Genomic DNA, 18,643 nt, shown 5'->3' on the forward strand with positions numbered 1-18,643 from the left:
TTATTGAGCTTTGCCTGTGAACATTTGAAAGTCAAAAATGAGTTTTGAACGTCTCTGCTTTCATCTGATGATATTCAATTGCACCTGCTTTGATGCATGAATTCTGCTTGTGTCAGGTGAAGAAAGGGATAGGCCTTGAATCGTTATAAGATGGTTTCCACAATTAAACATGGTGGTGGATTCATCATTCTGTGGCAGCCTCAGCCACAGGAAACCTTGTTTGGGTGTACGGCACCATAAAAACTGAAAATTATGATAGAATGTGGAAAGTGACCTTGCAAGAATATGCTCATAGAGGGAGCTAAGATCTTCACTGGACCTTTCAATAAGATAATAACCCAAAACTTGTATTCAAAATAGTTCAAATGTTCTTCAAGGATACTAAAACCATGGCCATGGAGTGGTTCCGACCTCAATCCTTTAGATAATATTTGAAGAGTGCTGAAAATGAATGTCCATCCTCAACATCCATGCAATTTGGACCAGCTTAACTATTTGCAATGGAAAAAAATGGGCCAAAATCCCTGGTAGGACATGTGCCAACATAGTTAACAACTAATCAAAGTGCCTGGTGTCAATTTTTGTTCATAAATGGCACTGTATTGACTATTAATGATAAGGGGGCTAATAATTTTGTCCTTGCCATTTTTACACTTTTTTGCTTAAACTCATTGTGAAAATGGAAAAGTCCAAATTTAACTTATTGGATACTATCTCCATGGTGTATTCGTTTCCAGAATAACATACATTTATTAATAATGATCATTCTCAATTATCAGTGAAGAGATATGTCTAATATCAGGAGGGGGGCTAATAATATCGTCCTCAACTGTAACTACCATAGCACTACAATACTATGACACAACACAAGCCCTTTAGTAATGCACCACGACTTGGTCATTACCATACTGGTAACAATGAATTTATAAAGCCACGCCTTAAGGGGCTAATACCTGCTTCAAAAGATCAGCATTAAGGATGTTTTTTTGTATTTCAAATACACAAGTCTGGGGAAAAGACCTACAGTCATACACAGTTTACAGATAGGGTACTTTTTAAAAAAGGAGACCTTTCTCTTCATTTGTGCCTTTTCTTCTACACACAAATAGCTATTTTTTCCTCTGAAAGCGATTCTTTCAAAACACACTGGCAAAAGTGAAGATTTTTCGCTGGTTTCATGTTTTACATGTAAACGGCACAGGCTTAATGTGTTCATGATAGCTCTCGACTATGTTTATGTGCATTTGCCGATGGTGTGAATGAAGTTATTTTAGGAAACGGAGGGAAAGAAAAAGCCAGTTTATCAAAATACCCGTCTATGTGTAAACAGTGTGCTGCAGACACTATAAATCACTGGGGAACTTTCATCTGGAGTGCTGCAGGGATTTAAAAACTTCATCCATGTGTGTCGAGTTTGGTTTCAGGTGCCCGCAGGTGATGTTTAGTATTTGGCAGGTGGTGGGGCGACGTAGTCTGGGCTGTAGGCAGGATGGGTGTTGAGGTCCGCAGTGGCTGGTGGCACGGGCTGGTTCTGGTACCCAGCATGCACTGGAGGTTGCATTGGGTAGGACTGCTGGCCTGGTGGGAAGGCGGCACCGCTGTAGTTGACAGCGTATCCTCCTGGTCCAGCTGCACACAACAAGAAGCCCCATCACAATTCAGTTCCACAAGGCCTATATTAGTTTCACTACTGTCAGAACACTAATGCTATCCCCACTGATGTGTCTATTATTCGGGCTGTAGTACTCAAGTTATGGACTTGGACCTGTCTTGAACTCGCTATTAGTTGGACTCTGACTTGTCTTGGGCTCGGACACTGGTCTTGCCAAATAGGCTTTTGGACTCGCCCCAGTTGGTCTCAATTTTGTTTAGAACACTGGCCACCGATATTAAAGTGGAGTTTGAAATGCATTATCATAGGAGTTTGTCTTGACATGCATGGCATAGGTTACCTTCAAACATTCACGTTATTGACCTTTTAACACTAATCCACAAGTGACTTGGACTTGACTTGGAACCTGATCTTTTTGGACTCGGGCTTGACTCAGACTCGAACCTCTTTGGACTCAGACTTGTCTTGGACTTGACGAGTCTGGTCTTTGGAATTGTCTTGGAGTCTACAAACTTGACTACATCCCTTCAGTGTCAATTGCTATCCCACTTACTTTATAGCTTGATAAGCTCCTTGGATTGTCCTCTGGCAAATACTGTATACTTGATTTAATCTCTTAATATCACCAATATGAGATTTGGTAGTATTATCAATATCACCATTATCATTAGGCCTATTATATTTATATCCCCGAAACGCGGAGCGTCGGGGATGTAATGGTTTTGCGTGCACCGCCGCCGCCGCGTCCGCCGCCGCGTCCGCCGCGTAAGGTCTTTCGTGTTAACGCGATAACTTTTGAACGGATGTTTGGATTTGTCAAAGATTTGGTGTGTGAATGCTCTAGGGCAGGTTCATGAACTGATTCGAATTTGGAGGTCAACAATTTCAAGATGGCCGAATTCAAGATGGCCGAATTTTTGTTTGGCCCATTACTTCTGACCGGGTGGATGGATTTGTCCCAGATTTGGTGTGTGAATGCTCTAGGGTAGGTTCATGAACTGATTAGAGTTTGGAGGTTAACACTTTCAAGATGGCCGAATTCAAGATGGCCGAATTTTTGTTTGGTCCATAACTTCTGACCGGGTGGATGGATTTGTCCAAGATTTGGTGTGTGAATGTTCTAGGGTAGGTTCATGAACTGATTCGAGTTTGGAGGTCAACAATTTCAAGATGGCCGAATTCAAGATGGCCGAATTTTTGTTTGGCCCATTACTTCTGACCGGGTGGATGGATTTGTCCCAGATTTGGTGTGTGAATGCTGCAGGGTAGGTTCATGAACTGATTCGAGTTTGGAGGTCAACACTTTCAAAATGGTGGAATTTTTATTTGGCCCATAACTTCTGACTGGGTGGATTGATTTGCCCGGTAACTCCTTAATTTAATGGTTCACCATTTCAGTGAATCTACCATATCAGGTAGGCCTACAGTGTAATAACCAGTGTAACAATATTTAATACCATGTAATACTAGTGTAATACCAGTGTAAAAATAGGCAATACCAGGTACAGTGTAATAACCAGTGTAACAATATGTAATACCATGTAATACTAGTGTAATACCAGTGTACAAATATGCAATACCATGTAATACCACTTACACACAAATAGCCTACATGATATAAGTACAAAATTGGTACATGGTGTCACACTGGTATGACGTGGTATTAAATATTGTTACACTGGTTATTACACTGTACCTAATGTGGTATATCCACTGTAATAGTGAACCATTAAAACAGTGTTACCATTTGCCCCATTTTTTCCTTAATTTTCACAATAGTCATTTGGTTTTAAGCCTATGCACGTCATTGATCTATGTATAGCAGTGTTAATTTTGTCAGCTTATTTTGATTTAGTCGTAGTCTTAGTCACAATGACGGAAATCAATTTTAGTCTTAGTCATATTTTAGTCATTGCCTTCCCAATTTAGTCTTAGTCTTTGTCTAAATGACGAAAATCAATTTTAGTCTTAGTCAATTTTTAGTCATTTTAGTCATTTTAGTCAACACTGTACATAATAGAACTTCTCCACACACTGCTTCTCTTTTTAACATATATAATTGACTGGACAGAATAAACCTTCTCCGCGCACTGCTTCTCTTTTTAACATGTATCACACTGTGCAGAATGAAACTTCTTCACACACTGCTTCTCTTTTTCTCTATTGTATTTAACACCAGTGTTAATTTAGTCAGTTTTTTAAAATTTAGTCTTAGTCTTAGTCACAATGACGAAAATCAATTTTAGTTTTAGCCATATTTTAGTCATTGCCTTCCCAATTTAGTCTTAGTCTTAGTCTAAATGACGAAAATCAAAAAAGGGCTTTGACGAAATATTTTAGTCATAGTCATGGTTGACGAAATTAACACTGATGTATAGATATTAAATATATTTATTTTATATTTTGTATTTATCATAAACGTTCATGAAAAGGTGGACGGGAGTGGTAGGAATGATTGGGGACTGGAAGCGTCGCGTTTCGGGGATATACCTTAAGCAGTCGAAGGCGACTGCACAGGCAGTCTAGTTCTATTTCAAGTCGCAAATATCAAACATTGTTTGATTTCCATGATTTGCAATATTCGACTCTCTGAGCAGCCAATATTCTATCTTGTCCGACAATCGCTTCCAATGGTCCTGGGGGGTAACGTTCCACCGATTGTCGTAAGGGGGGGGTTCGGCCGAGAATCGGGGTCGATAGTCGTGTAGTTTGAGCCTAGCTTTAGTTGCAATTCCCTGCATTTTAACGAAATTCAACTGCAGGCCCGTATGACTGCACCTGGGTTGGTAATGTTGACATGCTACACAACACAGCGGTCAGTCTCTCCATACAGCGCATCTGCTCCATGGGGCTAAACCTAGGCTACTGTGCATAATAGAACCTCAACTCCTCAGCAAACCAGTTATACCCAGTTTTATAGGACCTATGGCAATCGACCTTGGTGATTGGCAGGTGGTTCTCCAGGTTCCTGGGCTCAAAAGGAAAAACGTCTTGGGATCGAAAATTTGGCGCTTGATTTTCTACAGTGGGGTGCATTGGATAGAGATCTCTTTGGCTCAGTTCAGTGTAGTGCCCTGGCTGATCTGACATTGCCTCAAGTACCCTCATTTAATTAAATATCATCGTGTGAGCTGATATAGCGCGTCTTTCGAAGCTTGGCTGAGATCTTCGACAATTCACATTTATTATTGTGCATACATACGTAAATGCACAGCCAGCCTGTTTATGTTTGCTTCGTGATGCTATCATCACGGATCTTTTTTAAACTGCTTGTAAACTCATCTGCTGTTTAGACATATTCTTTGAAAATAAAGCAACATTCTTTTCTTCGACTGCTCCTCACATGTGACAATTAGGTTTCCTTTTTGGGCGCGGTTTGTTGGCCAAGCGAACTCTGCAACTCTGAAATGATGTTGAAAACTTAATGAACAACATAAACTTAAGAAGATGTGTCATTTCAGTTGAATGTTTCAATGTATGTGGTACATTTTAAAACATTTTACATATATTTATATTAATTATATTAATTATTTTTTTTATTCAGCCCAAATAAGTCCCAAATCAAGAGGTGCCAGATCCTGTTCCGGCATATTCCGGCTCAAATTAACCCCAGTGTAGCATGCATCATAGAACTGAGTGGTACAAAAACTGAATGCTACCAACTGGTCCCATTGATTCGGGTGAATGACACATGCTAAGAAGGAATATCACCGGAATCATGAAACTGAAGAACAAGAGGAGTGTAACACCCAATTATTTGGTTCAAGGGCCTTTAAGCCCACTTACCAACATCCCAAGAGGAAGGAGGGGGCCCAAACGCCATGTTGGCTGGTCCCTGCGGTTCCACACTGGGCATTGTCTGACCTCCGTAAGGTGCAGGGGTTCCATAGCCTGGCTGCTGCTGGTTGCCAGGGTTATAGGCTGGGTGCTGATGGTTGCCAGGATAGTAGCCTGAGTACTGCTGGGTAGGGGTGTGGTTCTGCGGGTACTGCGTAGAAGCTACCACTGACGCATGAGTTGTGGTCGCCACCGCCGCTGCAGAAGTAGGATAAGGACCAGGTATGACAAATAATACAATGAATTTAGGTCTTCTCATTGTCAAGAAGATCAGACCAGGTTTGTCATCATCATCATCATCATCATCATCATCAAGGCTTGGTGTGAACAGACCTTAACACAAGCTGGATAGGGCCGGGGACATGCTTGCTGCAGGAGTCCCCGGCCTAAGATGGGTGTTTTGTTTGTTATTAAGTAATGTTGTCCAACCAATCTAGAGAATTGCATGCCGTACATTAACAGCTGTTCAGTCATTTTTCCGTAATACAAGACTAGGCTGCTCTCATGTGAATATCATCATATTGGATGATACGATTTCGGACAATGGTAAATGGGATTTATCATATGGGAAATCACTGACAAACTTAACAGATGTTGTTTCAAAATATTCTTTCCTGCTTCTTTTGAAGATTCTTTTTATTTTTGTGCCTTTAATGACAGGGATGACAGGAAATGAAAAGGGGAGAAAGGGATGGAGTTGACTAATGGCCCAGGCCGTTTTTGAACCATGAGCAATTTGCCCATGTGTTTAGGAATGCTTTGGCATGCTTTGGCACAGTGTTCCACAGCATCCCTCAGCCGTTCTTTAGGGCAGTGTTTCCCAACCTTTTTTGTCCCAAGCCTTTTTGTTGTGCCACAAGTACCCCCTAACTTGTGTATTACATCGCCTTTTCTATTCCAGCGTGACTATGCTCCATGCATTTGTTAAAATTACATTTTCCCAAGTACCCCCTTCAGAATGCTCGCATACCCCTAGTGGTACACATACCCCTGGTTGGGAAACACTGCTTTAGGCTACTATGGGATTTGTACAGGAAGGTGTTACGTCCTGCTGGGCATTGCTGCCTGTCGCACCTCCTCCGGTGCCCATGGGTCAGCTGCAGGGTCATCAGTCAGGAACCACCAGTCACTAACGTTTCACCCCTTTAATCCCCAAATGTTTCCTGGTGGCGGGGCAGTGACAGGGACGACTCCTTGTCACCCCTTGCAGCTGATGGGTGTTTTCCCCTGCGACTGTTGTCTGGGGTTAGGTGTTCTTCCCCCACGTTTTGTCCTTCCTCCTGAGCCAGAGCCAAAAGCTCGCCTTTTCAGCCTCGTCTGCCAGGGCCTTTTGTCACCTTCCTGAGTCTTCCTCCGGTGAGTCCCGCGTCCCTCAGGAGGCGTGTGGTTGACACACCTATGAAGCCTCGACAGCCGACCTCTACTGGATAGATGGTGGTCATCCAGCCAGCCTCCCGGCACTCAGCAGCCAGCTCTGAGTACTTGGCCCTCTTACGTTCAAAGAAGGCCTCAATTCCCTCCTCCATAGGCACTGTCAGCTCGATGAGGAACGCTGTTCTTGCCTTATCTGACCACACAACACTGAGTGCGTCTTAATATGCGACCTTGCCTCCTCCACTTGCGCTTGTCTCCTCGTTCCGCCTCCTGGCCCCTCCTCCGTGGAGAAAACGATAAAGTTTCCCAGCTGTCAGCCTAGCCACAACAACTTTTGAGGGACTGTTTTTCATTCACCATCCCAATTGCAAATGAGAAAAAGACTCTACAATTGAGCTTTTGCAAGATATTGAAAAATAATGCTGTTGTCAGTGATGTCATCATGACGAGAAGCAAGTGGAGGAGGCAAGTGGAGGAGGCAAGGTCGCATATTAAGACGCACTCAATGTCTGGTCGGAGGGTTGTGCTGGTGATCTCCATAGGGAACTGAAGCTTCCTGTCAAGATCGACCCTCGGCCCAATTCGAAACAGGGAAGGCAGCTGTCCTTCCAGTGAGCTAACTGGACATCGAGTCATGAAGTGTGGATCGAAACGAAAAATTGCTTTATTTCCTCTCTCGGCAGTTGACTGCATTTGTGGGCGTAACGAGGATATTTCGAGGATACATCAGATGCTGACTTCGCTGCCTTGGTACCCAACATGCTGTGCGCCACCTCCCTCTCAACCGGAAACCTGAAAAACAAACATGGCTACTACCCAAGCTACTACCTTATCATACTCTTTATTCTGACACTTATGTATGTAGATATTGAAAATCGAATGCATAAATCAACATTGTAGTATCTAAATATGCTGTCGCTAGATCTATTTAAAGCCTATTTTACGATTCCGCCGTCTGACGATCATTCACCGTTCAAATAGCATGCGTACGCTAAGCGTTAACGTGATGAACGTAACTCCCGCCATAGAATCGCAAGAATCGCCGTAACATCAAATGCGCAAGGCGGCGCACTCGTTAGTGCCGTTCGTAACGGCTGCCTCATCATCTAACTGATCAGTGACCTGTTTATGTAGGAGGAGAGTCATCGAGTCACTGCCTCCCGTTTCGAACTCAGCCCTAATCCTCCATTTCTGGTCAGGGGTGAATGGCCTTGCTGGTTTCCTTGGCCTGATGCTTCTGCTGACCCCTCCCTCTGCAATGAAGGAGGTGAAATCCTCTGGAGGAGGTGGTGTTTTACTTCCTTGTCGTCACTCCTCCAGCACTTCGGCTAGCGTCCTCAGGACTTGGTCATGGCGCCACCTGTAGCGGCCCTGTGAAAGCACGACCTTACAGCCTGACAGGATGTGCTGGAGGCTTGCGTTGGGGGCATTGCAGAGTGCACAACATTCTTCACTTCCGAACCACTGGAGGAGGTTCGGAGGGTAGGGAAGCATGTCGTAGGTTGCACGGATGAGGAAGCTTATTCTTGCCTGTGGGATCTTCCACACATCTGCCCAGCTGATGTTCCTATTTGTAATTCCCTCCCAGATCTTCCAGCTTCCTTGTCGTCCCTGTGACACGGCTTTGATTTTGTAACGGTCTTCCTCCATCCTCGTCACCTCCGCCACCACCATCTCCTTCCTTTCCTTTCGGTTGGCCTTAGACCAGAAGCGTGGTGCATCACCCCATCCTAGGTCTGCCCTCCCTACCTGGACTCTGCCCATGATCTCTTGATGTTGGAGCCGACTGATGGCTTGGTTGACCTCGGACTGGGCCTTCCACTTGCGGCCTGTCGACACCTTGGCGTTGGCATTCCTTACAGACTTGTCTGTGGACTCCCTACGTTCGAGGACCAACCTAGCTTTCTCCTGCATGTAACCCAGCTATAGTGACTTTAGAGGTAGCTGCAGCGCGTTTTTTCCAAAGAGGCCGGCTTCAGATAGGCACCGTGGCAGCCCCAACCACTTTCGGATGAATGAGTTGGCTTTCCCATCCATCTTACTCACAGTCGATGAGGGGATCTCACTCATTTTCAGGGGCCACATTACCCTCTGGTAGAGCGTAAATTGGTAGCACCAGACCTTGTACTTCCCAGGGAGTTGGCTTTGGTCGATCCTTGTCAGCCCATCACAGAGCAGCGCAGAGACGGTTTTCCCCATCTGCTTATCCGACAGCTCTGCCGTGTACTGCCTCCCCAGGCTTTTGATGGACTGCTCTGTGAGGAGAGGTATCTTCTCCCCTCCGACGACAAAGGAATAATAATAATAATAATATTTTTTTAAAAACCACCTCTAGACAAGTAATGCCGTTGTAATGACTTGGCACTCCACATCAGCTTTATAAGACAAGAGAGAAGCATTTATCTTTTTATATACAGCCGTGGAAAAAATTGAGAGACCACTGCGAAATTTTCATTTTTTCTGATTTTGTTGTCAATAGTTGATAGATTGAAATGACAATGTTTGTTATACTCAAACCCATACCTATCCATAACAAAATCAGAAAAACTGAAAAATTCAAAGCAGTCTCTCAATTTTTGCCGCTGCTGTATTTATTTCGATAACTCTTATGAGGGTGGATTTGATGTAGCCTGACTAGACACCGTGACCCCACCCTCACTACTTCATTTCAGACTGAACATTAGACGGTACCAAAAGAAGACGTGCATCCTATTGAATAACATGGTGTCATAAAAATGATAAAGCAGCAGATATATTTATAAACAAAGAAATGCTCTTGCTCTCCCTCTTGCTGCTCACTCCAGCGATTCTCTGTCGCTGCTGGTGTAGGCTATTTGATGGTTAATAATGTATCTGCCATTTTTGTCCACATTCAAATGCGTAATGGTTGTCATGCAGTTGGACTCACATGTAGGAGGCCTGCATATACGGCAGCACGCACGGATCATGATGACCAGTACCAAGATGAAGAATAATGGGATGAAAGCATATAAGAATTCTGGCTCCCTCCCAAAGTCATCACCTGTAAAGTCAAAAATAAAATAATTACATGAAGTCATTATTTCTATGCTCAGCACATTGACAGAAAGTGAATGTCCACACATCTTTGTTCCAGAATGGACATGCTTTGCTTTACCTTTAGTGGCGTTTTGGCATTTTGGCATGAATTCAACCATATGGTCATGATTTCACTATCAGGATACTAGTGGCCTTATTCCACCCTGACCATTTCCAACTTGTCCTTTTGTGTTGGTGACGGGGGCAAAGGGGTCTGTTGTCTCGGGCCCAGGGAGAGAGGGGCCCCAGAATTGGGCTCTCATGTTATGTACAAATTTAGTACAGGCAGTTTCAGAAAGAGATGCTGTTAAATGTGCTCCGTCCTTAATAAAATTTGGTTTTGAATAGATTCAACATGTTCTTCCGTTTCCTTTTCATCTGCTACTGTTTAAGAATGATTATGCTACTGCAGCCTGCTTGACTTAGCTACTTGCTGCCATTGGTCAATTCCTCTTCCTTTTCCGTAAGAATTTATTTTGTTAATGTGTTTCGGGATTCGCATTTGTGGTTTACCAGATGTAAGTGTGTTTCAGTGTTTGTAGTGTGGACAGTCATAGGTAAGCAGTTGTCAGACTTGTAGCCCAAAGGTTGCCAGTTCGACTCCCAATCCACCAGGTTGGTGGGAGGATAATTAACCAGTGCTCTCGCCATCCTCCTCCATGAGCATGGTAGCCTACCGTCCCGCCACACTGCTCCCTTTAGGACGCCATTAGGGGCTGTCCCTGGTGAGGCATATATGCAATTTTCTTTGTGTGCAGTGTGCACTTGTGCTGTGTCACAATGACAATGGGAGGTTGGAGTTTGCCAGTCGGGCTTTCACTTCCAAATGTTTTGTGTTTTGTAATTTTGTTTTCACATTTGCAAATGTGTTTTGTGAAATGTTAATTTGTTTTCAGGATGTAAATGTTTAAAAAAAGGTCTAGTACATTTTCATTTTGTTTGGTAAATTTGTCTCTGCATTTGTTTTGTTGGTATCAGAGGCCAGAGGGGAGTATTTGTTTTCACATTTCTGGATGTGTTTTATAAAATAAAAATAAAAACTGTTTTCAATGTGTAAATGTGTTTCCAAAGGGTAATTTTGCTATCAAGTTGTTAATGTGTGTAGGCTCGGCCTATTCATTTAAAAATCCATTGCACCACCGTAAATTCACGGACGGACGTGTCAAACGATGGGGGTTAATTAAAACATATAGGCCTGTAAGCAAAGAAAAGTTAGTCTATACAAACATGCTAGAGACTGAAAAAAATGAACATCTAGGACCTAGAACACTGGTGGCCGTCCCGAGTACTATGTCCTTGTTGCATACTATCTCATTCGCTATGATGACTTAATCATGGAGAGACACGGGGAAAGCAAGCCGAGGCTACGCGTTCTAGGAGAATGCTTCCTCTCCTATTTCCAAATCGCGGGATATAGGCGACGTCGTCTAAAACTACGCCTTCATCATCAAACCACGCATAAATAGATGAAAGATATATAGGCCTAGGCCTAAATATTCATGAAATGCTTACCGACTGAAAGTGACGGTAGAGTCCCCAAAAGCAGAACGTAAACCACCAATGCCATGCTTCGAGGCTGTCGCGTTTGTTGTTCTGTTCTTGATTGAGGATGGCGTTTTTTGTGCAATGCAATGCTGGCTACTACCCAAGGAAGGACAGGAGCATTGCGCCCTAATTAGGCCTTTACAATGCTCTCGTTGACCATTAGCCTATAGTCTACAACATTGCTGCTCAAGTCAGATAGGGCCTAAGTACATGCAGTTGATGAAGGTCTGTTAATAGAAACATAAGTATGAAATAAATAAGGCCTACATACCAAACAGCAACAGCTATCCTTGTTCAACAAGTAGACTGACTAGTGCTGCGCATTCACCCTATGTACAGTATGGGAAATGTTTCTAAACTACCCCGCACCCCGCCCCCTTCCTTCCCCTCCTTTCCCCTTCCTTTCTATGTTGCCAGCCAGACAGACCCAGGTCTTCTTCATATCCACAGTCACATCCTTCAAACAACACAAAACGTGACAGCTAGTAGGCCTCTAGTATTGTTTTGCTAGTTCTATCTTTTTTAAAGCTTCTGTCTCCATTTATATTCTGTATAATGGACATATGGCACCTTCACTGAAATGGCATAGCCCAGACCTCAATCTAGAGCCAAGTGTAGCCTATTTTTAATGTTATGAAAAATCAATCCTCTTCCCATGACAAGAGTCACCTGCTGTCAAGGTGCAAATTTGCCTGAGCCGCTGAGGTGGTGAGGCACAGGACCTCAAGACAGACAGAAGCTGACATACCGCAAGTAGGCTATCCCAAGGATAAAACAACACAATTGCATGATGGCCTCTGCTCTACACATGTCCAGGAATAGGAATGCTGATTCAAAGACAAGTATGCACTTTGGACAAGGAAGACATGGCATCATGGGTGGGTTGAAATCGGGAGGAAATTAAGGAAGATGCTTACCTCAAACAGCCAACTATGAACAGGAGAGGGCAGACATATACATGACATGTAGCCTACAGTAGCACCTGTCTGTGGACGAGTGGGAGCAACACAGAGTCGGGGGGGGGGGGGGGGGGGGAGTTGAGGGCCCAGAGCCCTACGGATTGCTGATTGGTGGTGGGGTGCCCTTATTGTGACAGTCGTTTTGTGGGGGTCACATGTCAGATTGGGGATCAGATGGTTAGTGGGTTATTGTGCAGGGCCCAGGGCCCTGCAGTACGTATTGGTGATTGGGTGACCGGTGGTGGGGCGCCCTTATTGTGATAATCAGTGTGGGGGGTTTCCATGTCAGAATTGGAAGTGAAGAAGTCTTCTAGTGAAGAAACGTTGAGTGAAGTGCCTAATACTGTACAAGCAGGGGTAGGGAACATATGTCTCAGGGGCAATTTGTGGCCCTTGAGGTTGTCTTATCCGGCCTTATAAACAGCCCTCGAGACATAGGTTCCCCACACCTGTACATAATGTCAAATTTATTTCTACAGCGCATTTCTTACACGGGTGCAAATCAATGTGCCTCACATAAAAACAAAGGTATAACAAGGGAAACAAAGAAAAAGAAAGTATTAGATAGAAAAAAATAAAACATTAAAATAGAACATTAAAAGTTCAAACTTACAATACATATCACACAGTGCGTCCCCAGGTTCGCTCTTTTACATCTTTCATCTCTCAAAAACATGTGTTAAAAATTCCCTCTGAGGATTTCTGACATCATTGTCAGTTTTCAGTGTCTGGTCATATACTCCCCAAAGGAATAGAAACTCTTGTCAGGTGTGGCAGACCACATTGCTAAGAACCACAAGTTAACACGCCTTTGTTAAGACTGTACAATTAGTGCATAGATTCTATGGTCTTTGCCCTCATGAATGTGTCACAAGTTTTTCATTATCTGATGGTGTTTGCAGGCCTATTTGTGGTTGTCGAGGGTCTTTTGCACAGGTGTGTGTATTCATTGGGAGCAGAGGCGATTCTAGGTTCAGTTGGGGCCCCAAGAGAAAATGCAAAAGAATGAACATTTACACCAAAATCACCACTACTGTAGTACAGTGTGGGCTTTTATTCACTATCTAGGGGCTTGGGGGCCCCAAGCGGCTGCCTGCCTTGGTGACAAGATGCTCCTCTGATTGGGAGGGTAGGTTATTTTTATGTTTCAGTATTGGTCTCTCTTCTTTTGTTGGCCCATTCATGTGGTGCCGGATTTGTGTTTTGGCAAGCTTGCAGCTTTGTGAGATAATTTCCTTCAAGGGCCAATAAAGGCAAAAGTCGAAGGCAAATCAAGGAATTGAAATGAGTGTAATTTCCTTCAAAGCAGTAAATATTAGTCTGGTAAGCTCAACCCGTCTAGTAGAAAAACATATATTTTTTTGCCTGTGAGGTGACCTAATACCACACTATCGAAGATAATCCAAAAGGACGTAAAATCCATCCTTAATCACAACATTGTGCGTATGGGGTTTTTCTGTTTGAATCCGTGTATGAGTCATTTTGGAAGGCTTTGCGTGGCGAAGACATGACTTTGCTGGCCTATTATCTACACTGTTTGAAACGGTTTGAACACTGACCATTCATTCGACAAAAAGTTGCCACCTCTGACGGACACAAAACATGGACATTTCGATAATAATCATTCCTATTGCTTGTAAACAATGTCTCCCTTCATTCAGTGTCCAAGGAATTTGCTTGACCTGGACAGATGATTCTGAGAAAAAAGTCCGCTGCACGACCAGGATTTCTTTTGCTCCCAATATTTTATTTTTACGTGACGTCTGAAGAAGGGGTAAAACCCGAAACGTCACGTAAAAATAAAATATTGGGAGCAAAAGAAATCCTGGTCGTGCAGCGGACTTTTTTCTCAGAATCATCTAGTCACTTGTGGTCCTGCTCCCAGGTCAGACGTTCCTGTGGATGTGCGAGCTTTCCATCATTACCTTGACCTGGACAGACCATTAAAACTGGATGCCAATGTAACTGAGGTCTTCCTGCGCAGTCCGCCACCGTAACGCACATCTCAAAGCTTCAAACTCACACACTCTTACAAACACAATGTGGAAGTTGCATGTCGTTGCTTTGAAAACCACATCAGGAATTTAAAGGGTCAACGCTCCAGTTCGGACATGTGGGGCACCACATGACACCGCTGAGCTTAAAGGGACACTGTGTGAGATTTTTAGTTGTTTATTTCCAGAATTCATGCTGCCCATTCACTAATGTTACCTTTTTCATGAATTCTTACCACCACCATCAAATTTAAGTATTCATTATGACTGGAAAAATTGCACTTTTCATAGGCCTACATGAAAACGGGGATCTTCTACATGGTCCGCCATTTTGAATTTCCAATAATAGCCATTTTTAGCTGCAAAAATGACTGTACTTGGACCATACTAGAAAATATTTGTTTATTACTAAGTAAACTTTCATGTTAAGATCAAATTTGGTAATAGGCAGCCCAGTTTCAATGAGCAGCATAGTTGCAGTACCTTTTTTGACCATTTCCCGCACAGTGTCCCTTTAAGGACCAGTCCGATAGCTCAGCGCTACTATACTGTATGACGGTACATGCACACCAACGGCGCGGACATCCACAGTACGTCCACAGAACGTGTCTGTTATCAGTCCAAGATGGTTAGAATGCATGAAAAGAAATCATGCCTTGCACACAGGAACGCGGTGTAGCCTAAGCGCGGCGCATGTCCATCCCGACCAGACATGTCCGCGTTGCTCCTTGAAAATAGAACTCGAGTCTATTTTTCTGCACGGACGTCCGCGTTCAATGCGCGGCTCCCATTGAAAATGAATGGCTGCTGCCCGCGGATAGAACGTGGACGTTGACTGTGCAGTGTGACGGTACATGCACACCAACGGCGCGGACATCCACAGTACGTCCACAGAAAGTGTCCGTTATCAGTCCGAAACGGTTAGAATGCATGAAAACAAATCATGCCTTGCACACAGGAAGGCGGTGTAAGCGCGGCGCATGATGTCCGTCCCAAACAGACATGTCCGCGTTGCTCCTTGAAAATAGAACTCGAGTCTATTTTCCTGTGCGAACGTCCGCGTTCAATGCGCGGCTCCCATTGAAATTGAATGGCTGCTGCCCGCGGATAGAACGTGGACGTTGACTGTGCAGTGTGAAAGGCAGCCTGCGAACCTCTCTGATTCGCACTGCTCACGGAGACGTTAAGGAAACGTGCCGTCCCTGTGTGCATGTAGCCTACCGTGAGGCTTCGGGAGGGAGATTTACTACCGTTCCATGCCACACCCTGCTAGTTGGCTTCCGTTACACCAACACTAGTTCGACAGCTTCACTGGTGATGCGGTACCAGACTATATTTACAGTCCTGCTTGTCAGGCTAAGCAAAGAGTTGTTCAGACTATGTAGTCTTGAACCTGAAATGTCGCAAATGCTCTTATGCAGATTATCATGTGAACAAGAATAGTTTCATAATGAAGACTATTACATTGTTATACAATAGTAGTAATTTGCATAATGTGTTTTTATCACACAATGATAATAGACCCCTTTACTGTTTGTAAACAGATATGACGTAATATGGCTGTGTGCGCATCGTTGTAGCAGAATCCACCATGCGCTGTTCACTTGTACAGAAACTAGGTGTTTTATTCCGAAATAAGACAACGGATGATCACGCTTCAGATATGCAGTGGGCACCACAGACACGGCATTCCAGATGATGTCCTCAGTCCACTCAGTACGTTTAATGTCTTGTAACAACAAACATCTCCTATGTTTCTGGAACATCCTCTTCCCTCTCGAAATAGCATAGCAAGTGTACTTTTTGGAAACTCTATTTCTATCAATGTGCAGGACGGCAGTTCTTCTCTCTTTAGGGCGTGCACTGTCTGTTCATGTGTGTGTGTTCACAGCCTGTTTTACATACAGCCTCCCCACTCCCTATTTTAACCATGCCTGCAGTTCACCTAGGGGGCGTTGTCGAGAGAGCACAGCCCATTCATTCTGAATGGAGTCTGCACTTCTCCGTTGGCGCCCCTAGAGTGTAGTATCACTCGGAAGAGAGAAATCTCTCGTAATACCCTTAAAACATCTCTGGTGTGTTTGAATCAACAATGCGCACCACACATTCAGTGATGACGTCAATTCTAAACAGGTCAATACCTTGATCTGTTGGGTTTATAATGTAAACAGGGCCGGATTAACGAACAGGCCAGATATGGCTGCAGACTAGGGGGTCCCTCCTGCCAAGGGCCCCTGATAGACCAAAAGTTAAAAATTGAAAAAATGTGATACAATATTGAAAAATCCATCTGTCATGTCAAGTACAGTTGGTAGACATGTTATCCTTAATTCCTATCTTATTATTATGACACTATGTGTCAAGCTGTAGTCTAGGGGCCCCGGGCCATCCTAATCCGACCCTGAACGTAAACTATTCCTGACAGAAAACAGACCTTCTTACAGCAAACACTCTCCTTGTCTGCGGGCCACTGGTAAACAGTTTCTGTATAAGCGCCATCAATTATGTGTGACAGTCAAACTAGGTCCTCCCGACCTTTCCTGTTGCTTGTGGCCTCTCGCCTCAGTGTCACCCCGTCTCCATGGAGAAAACAGGAAAGATTCCAGTTTCCGCTTTCAACCTAGGCCAGGGATGGGAAACCTTTTTCATTCAATGGGCCACTTCAAATTTTATGGCCGTACTATGAACACAAACCAAGATTTCCCCCTGCACTTTAGGCCTATATTGAAAGTGCCCACCTTTACAACAGACCCCATCACTAGGTCCCCTTAAATGGAACTTGATTGTATTGCAAATGTAATGTCTATCATTTCTTTACAAAACGTGTCACATTTCACATGAAACTGCATTAAAACATTAAAATAATATCGAGGGCCAGATAAGAGGGCCCTGGAGACATACTGTAGGTTCCCCACCCCTGACCTGCAGACAGAACAACTTTTGAGGGGCTTTTCCCCATTCAACATCCTGATTGCAAGTGAGATAAAGACATTTACATTGTGCTTTTGGGAGATATTGAGTAAAGCCTTGGTCACCAATGACGTTGAGCCTTGCATCATGAGGCTGAAAGCAACAGGGAAGGACAGGAGGAAGTAGTTTGACCTAATCCTGTTCCCTGTTGCAGAGGCATAGACATTTACATTATGTTTTCTTGCATGCTACACCCCCCGCTAGCTTCCCCACTTCCCCATCTGTTTGTCTCCATTTTGGGAGTTCTCTGTGGAGGTGGCCTCCAGACTGGGAGTGCAACACTCTGGTGCTAAGTTGAAAAAGCTGAATGGAAACTTAGCTTATCTGCAAATTGACTGCCTCGCTTACTGAGTGTCTACAGCAGCAGTAGCAACTATTTGATGTCATCAACCCTGATTGGATTCCGATTTAAACAAACCAATGCAATCCAAACACATTTGAAAAATGAAAGGAAGTGAAAAGAGAATATAGAAATGATATGTAAAAAATAATATATTGGTATTGGGAATAGGCCTATACATAAAGGCCTGTTGGTAATTGTAGACTATTTGTATTCACCTGTTTTGATCCCTTGTGCTTGTGACACAGTCCATTTGCTCACATCTCGTAATGATATCTGACACCATCAAACACTGTCCATTGTACTGCATTCGAAGTGGTTGCATGCAGAGGCATAGACATACGTACATAGGTCTACTGTACATATGTGTTCTGCCCAAAACCAGTAGTTGTATCTGTACCTGATTGCTTTAAAGCAGAGCTTAGCGACATCACATGAAAAGGCTTGGAATCAAGTCCACCTGTGTAAATAAATCCTAGCATCACATGATCTCTCAGCATAAACTCACCTGTCCAGAAAGGCCTGTTTGAAAGCATTAAATAAATAAGGGCCTAACTCACTTTAATGATCAAGCACCTCGAGCACAAAACAAGTCAGGCCTACACTTCTGTGGAGCATGGATGTCATGCCACATCAAATTCAGGCCGCCCATGGGCTAACTCTGTCCCGTGGTGTTGTATTCTTGCTGGAATCTATGCTATATATGATGGCAATGAGTGTCTGTGAAATTTGCCTATTTCTAATTTCCGCCCCTTTTTTCATAGATATTACATTTGGCACGCATTTTCATCACATATTTTGATTTTGGATCACTGTGATTTACAAAGTTAGTCTTGTCATGTATTTATCTTACCAGTCAGTCTTTACCAGTCAGCCAGTCAGGAAGGTAATTTTCAACTTGATTCAAAATATCTTTACATAGGCCTTCAATATAACCTTCATAAATGTGTATTGT

At 43.6% G+C, this 18,643-nt stretch overlaps 1 protein-coding gene across 1 annotated transcript; it reads right to left on the reverse strand.

The window, feature by feature from the left end:
- Positions 1–917: 917 nt before the first annotated feature.
- On the reverse strand, positions 918–11,513 carry LOC134462844 (uncharacterized). Its single transcript, XM_063216069.1, has 4 exons — positions 11,393–11,513; positions 9,732–9,845; positions 5,399–5,647; positions 918–1,629 (listed from the first exon to the last, which is right to left on the reverse strand). The coding sequence occupies exons 1-4, from the start codon at positions 11,445–11,447 to the stop codon at positions 1,442–1,444; spliced, it is 606 nt and encodes a 201-aa protein (XP_063072139.1). The 5' UTR covers positions 11,448–11,513; the 3' UTR covers positions 918–1,441.
- Positions 11,514–18,643: the final 7,130 nt, after the last annotated feature.

The sequence above is a fragment of the Engraulis encrasicolus genome, chromosome 14, assembly GCF_034702125.1.
Source record: "Engraulis encrasicolus isolate BLACKSEA-1 chromosome 14, IST_EnEncr_1.0, whole genome shotgun sequence".
NCBI lineage: Eukaryota > Metazoa > Chordata > Actinopteri > Clupeiformes > Engraulidae > Engraulis > Engraulis encrasicolus.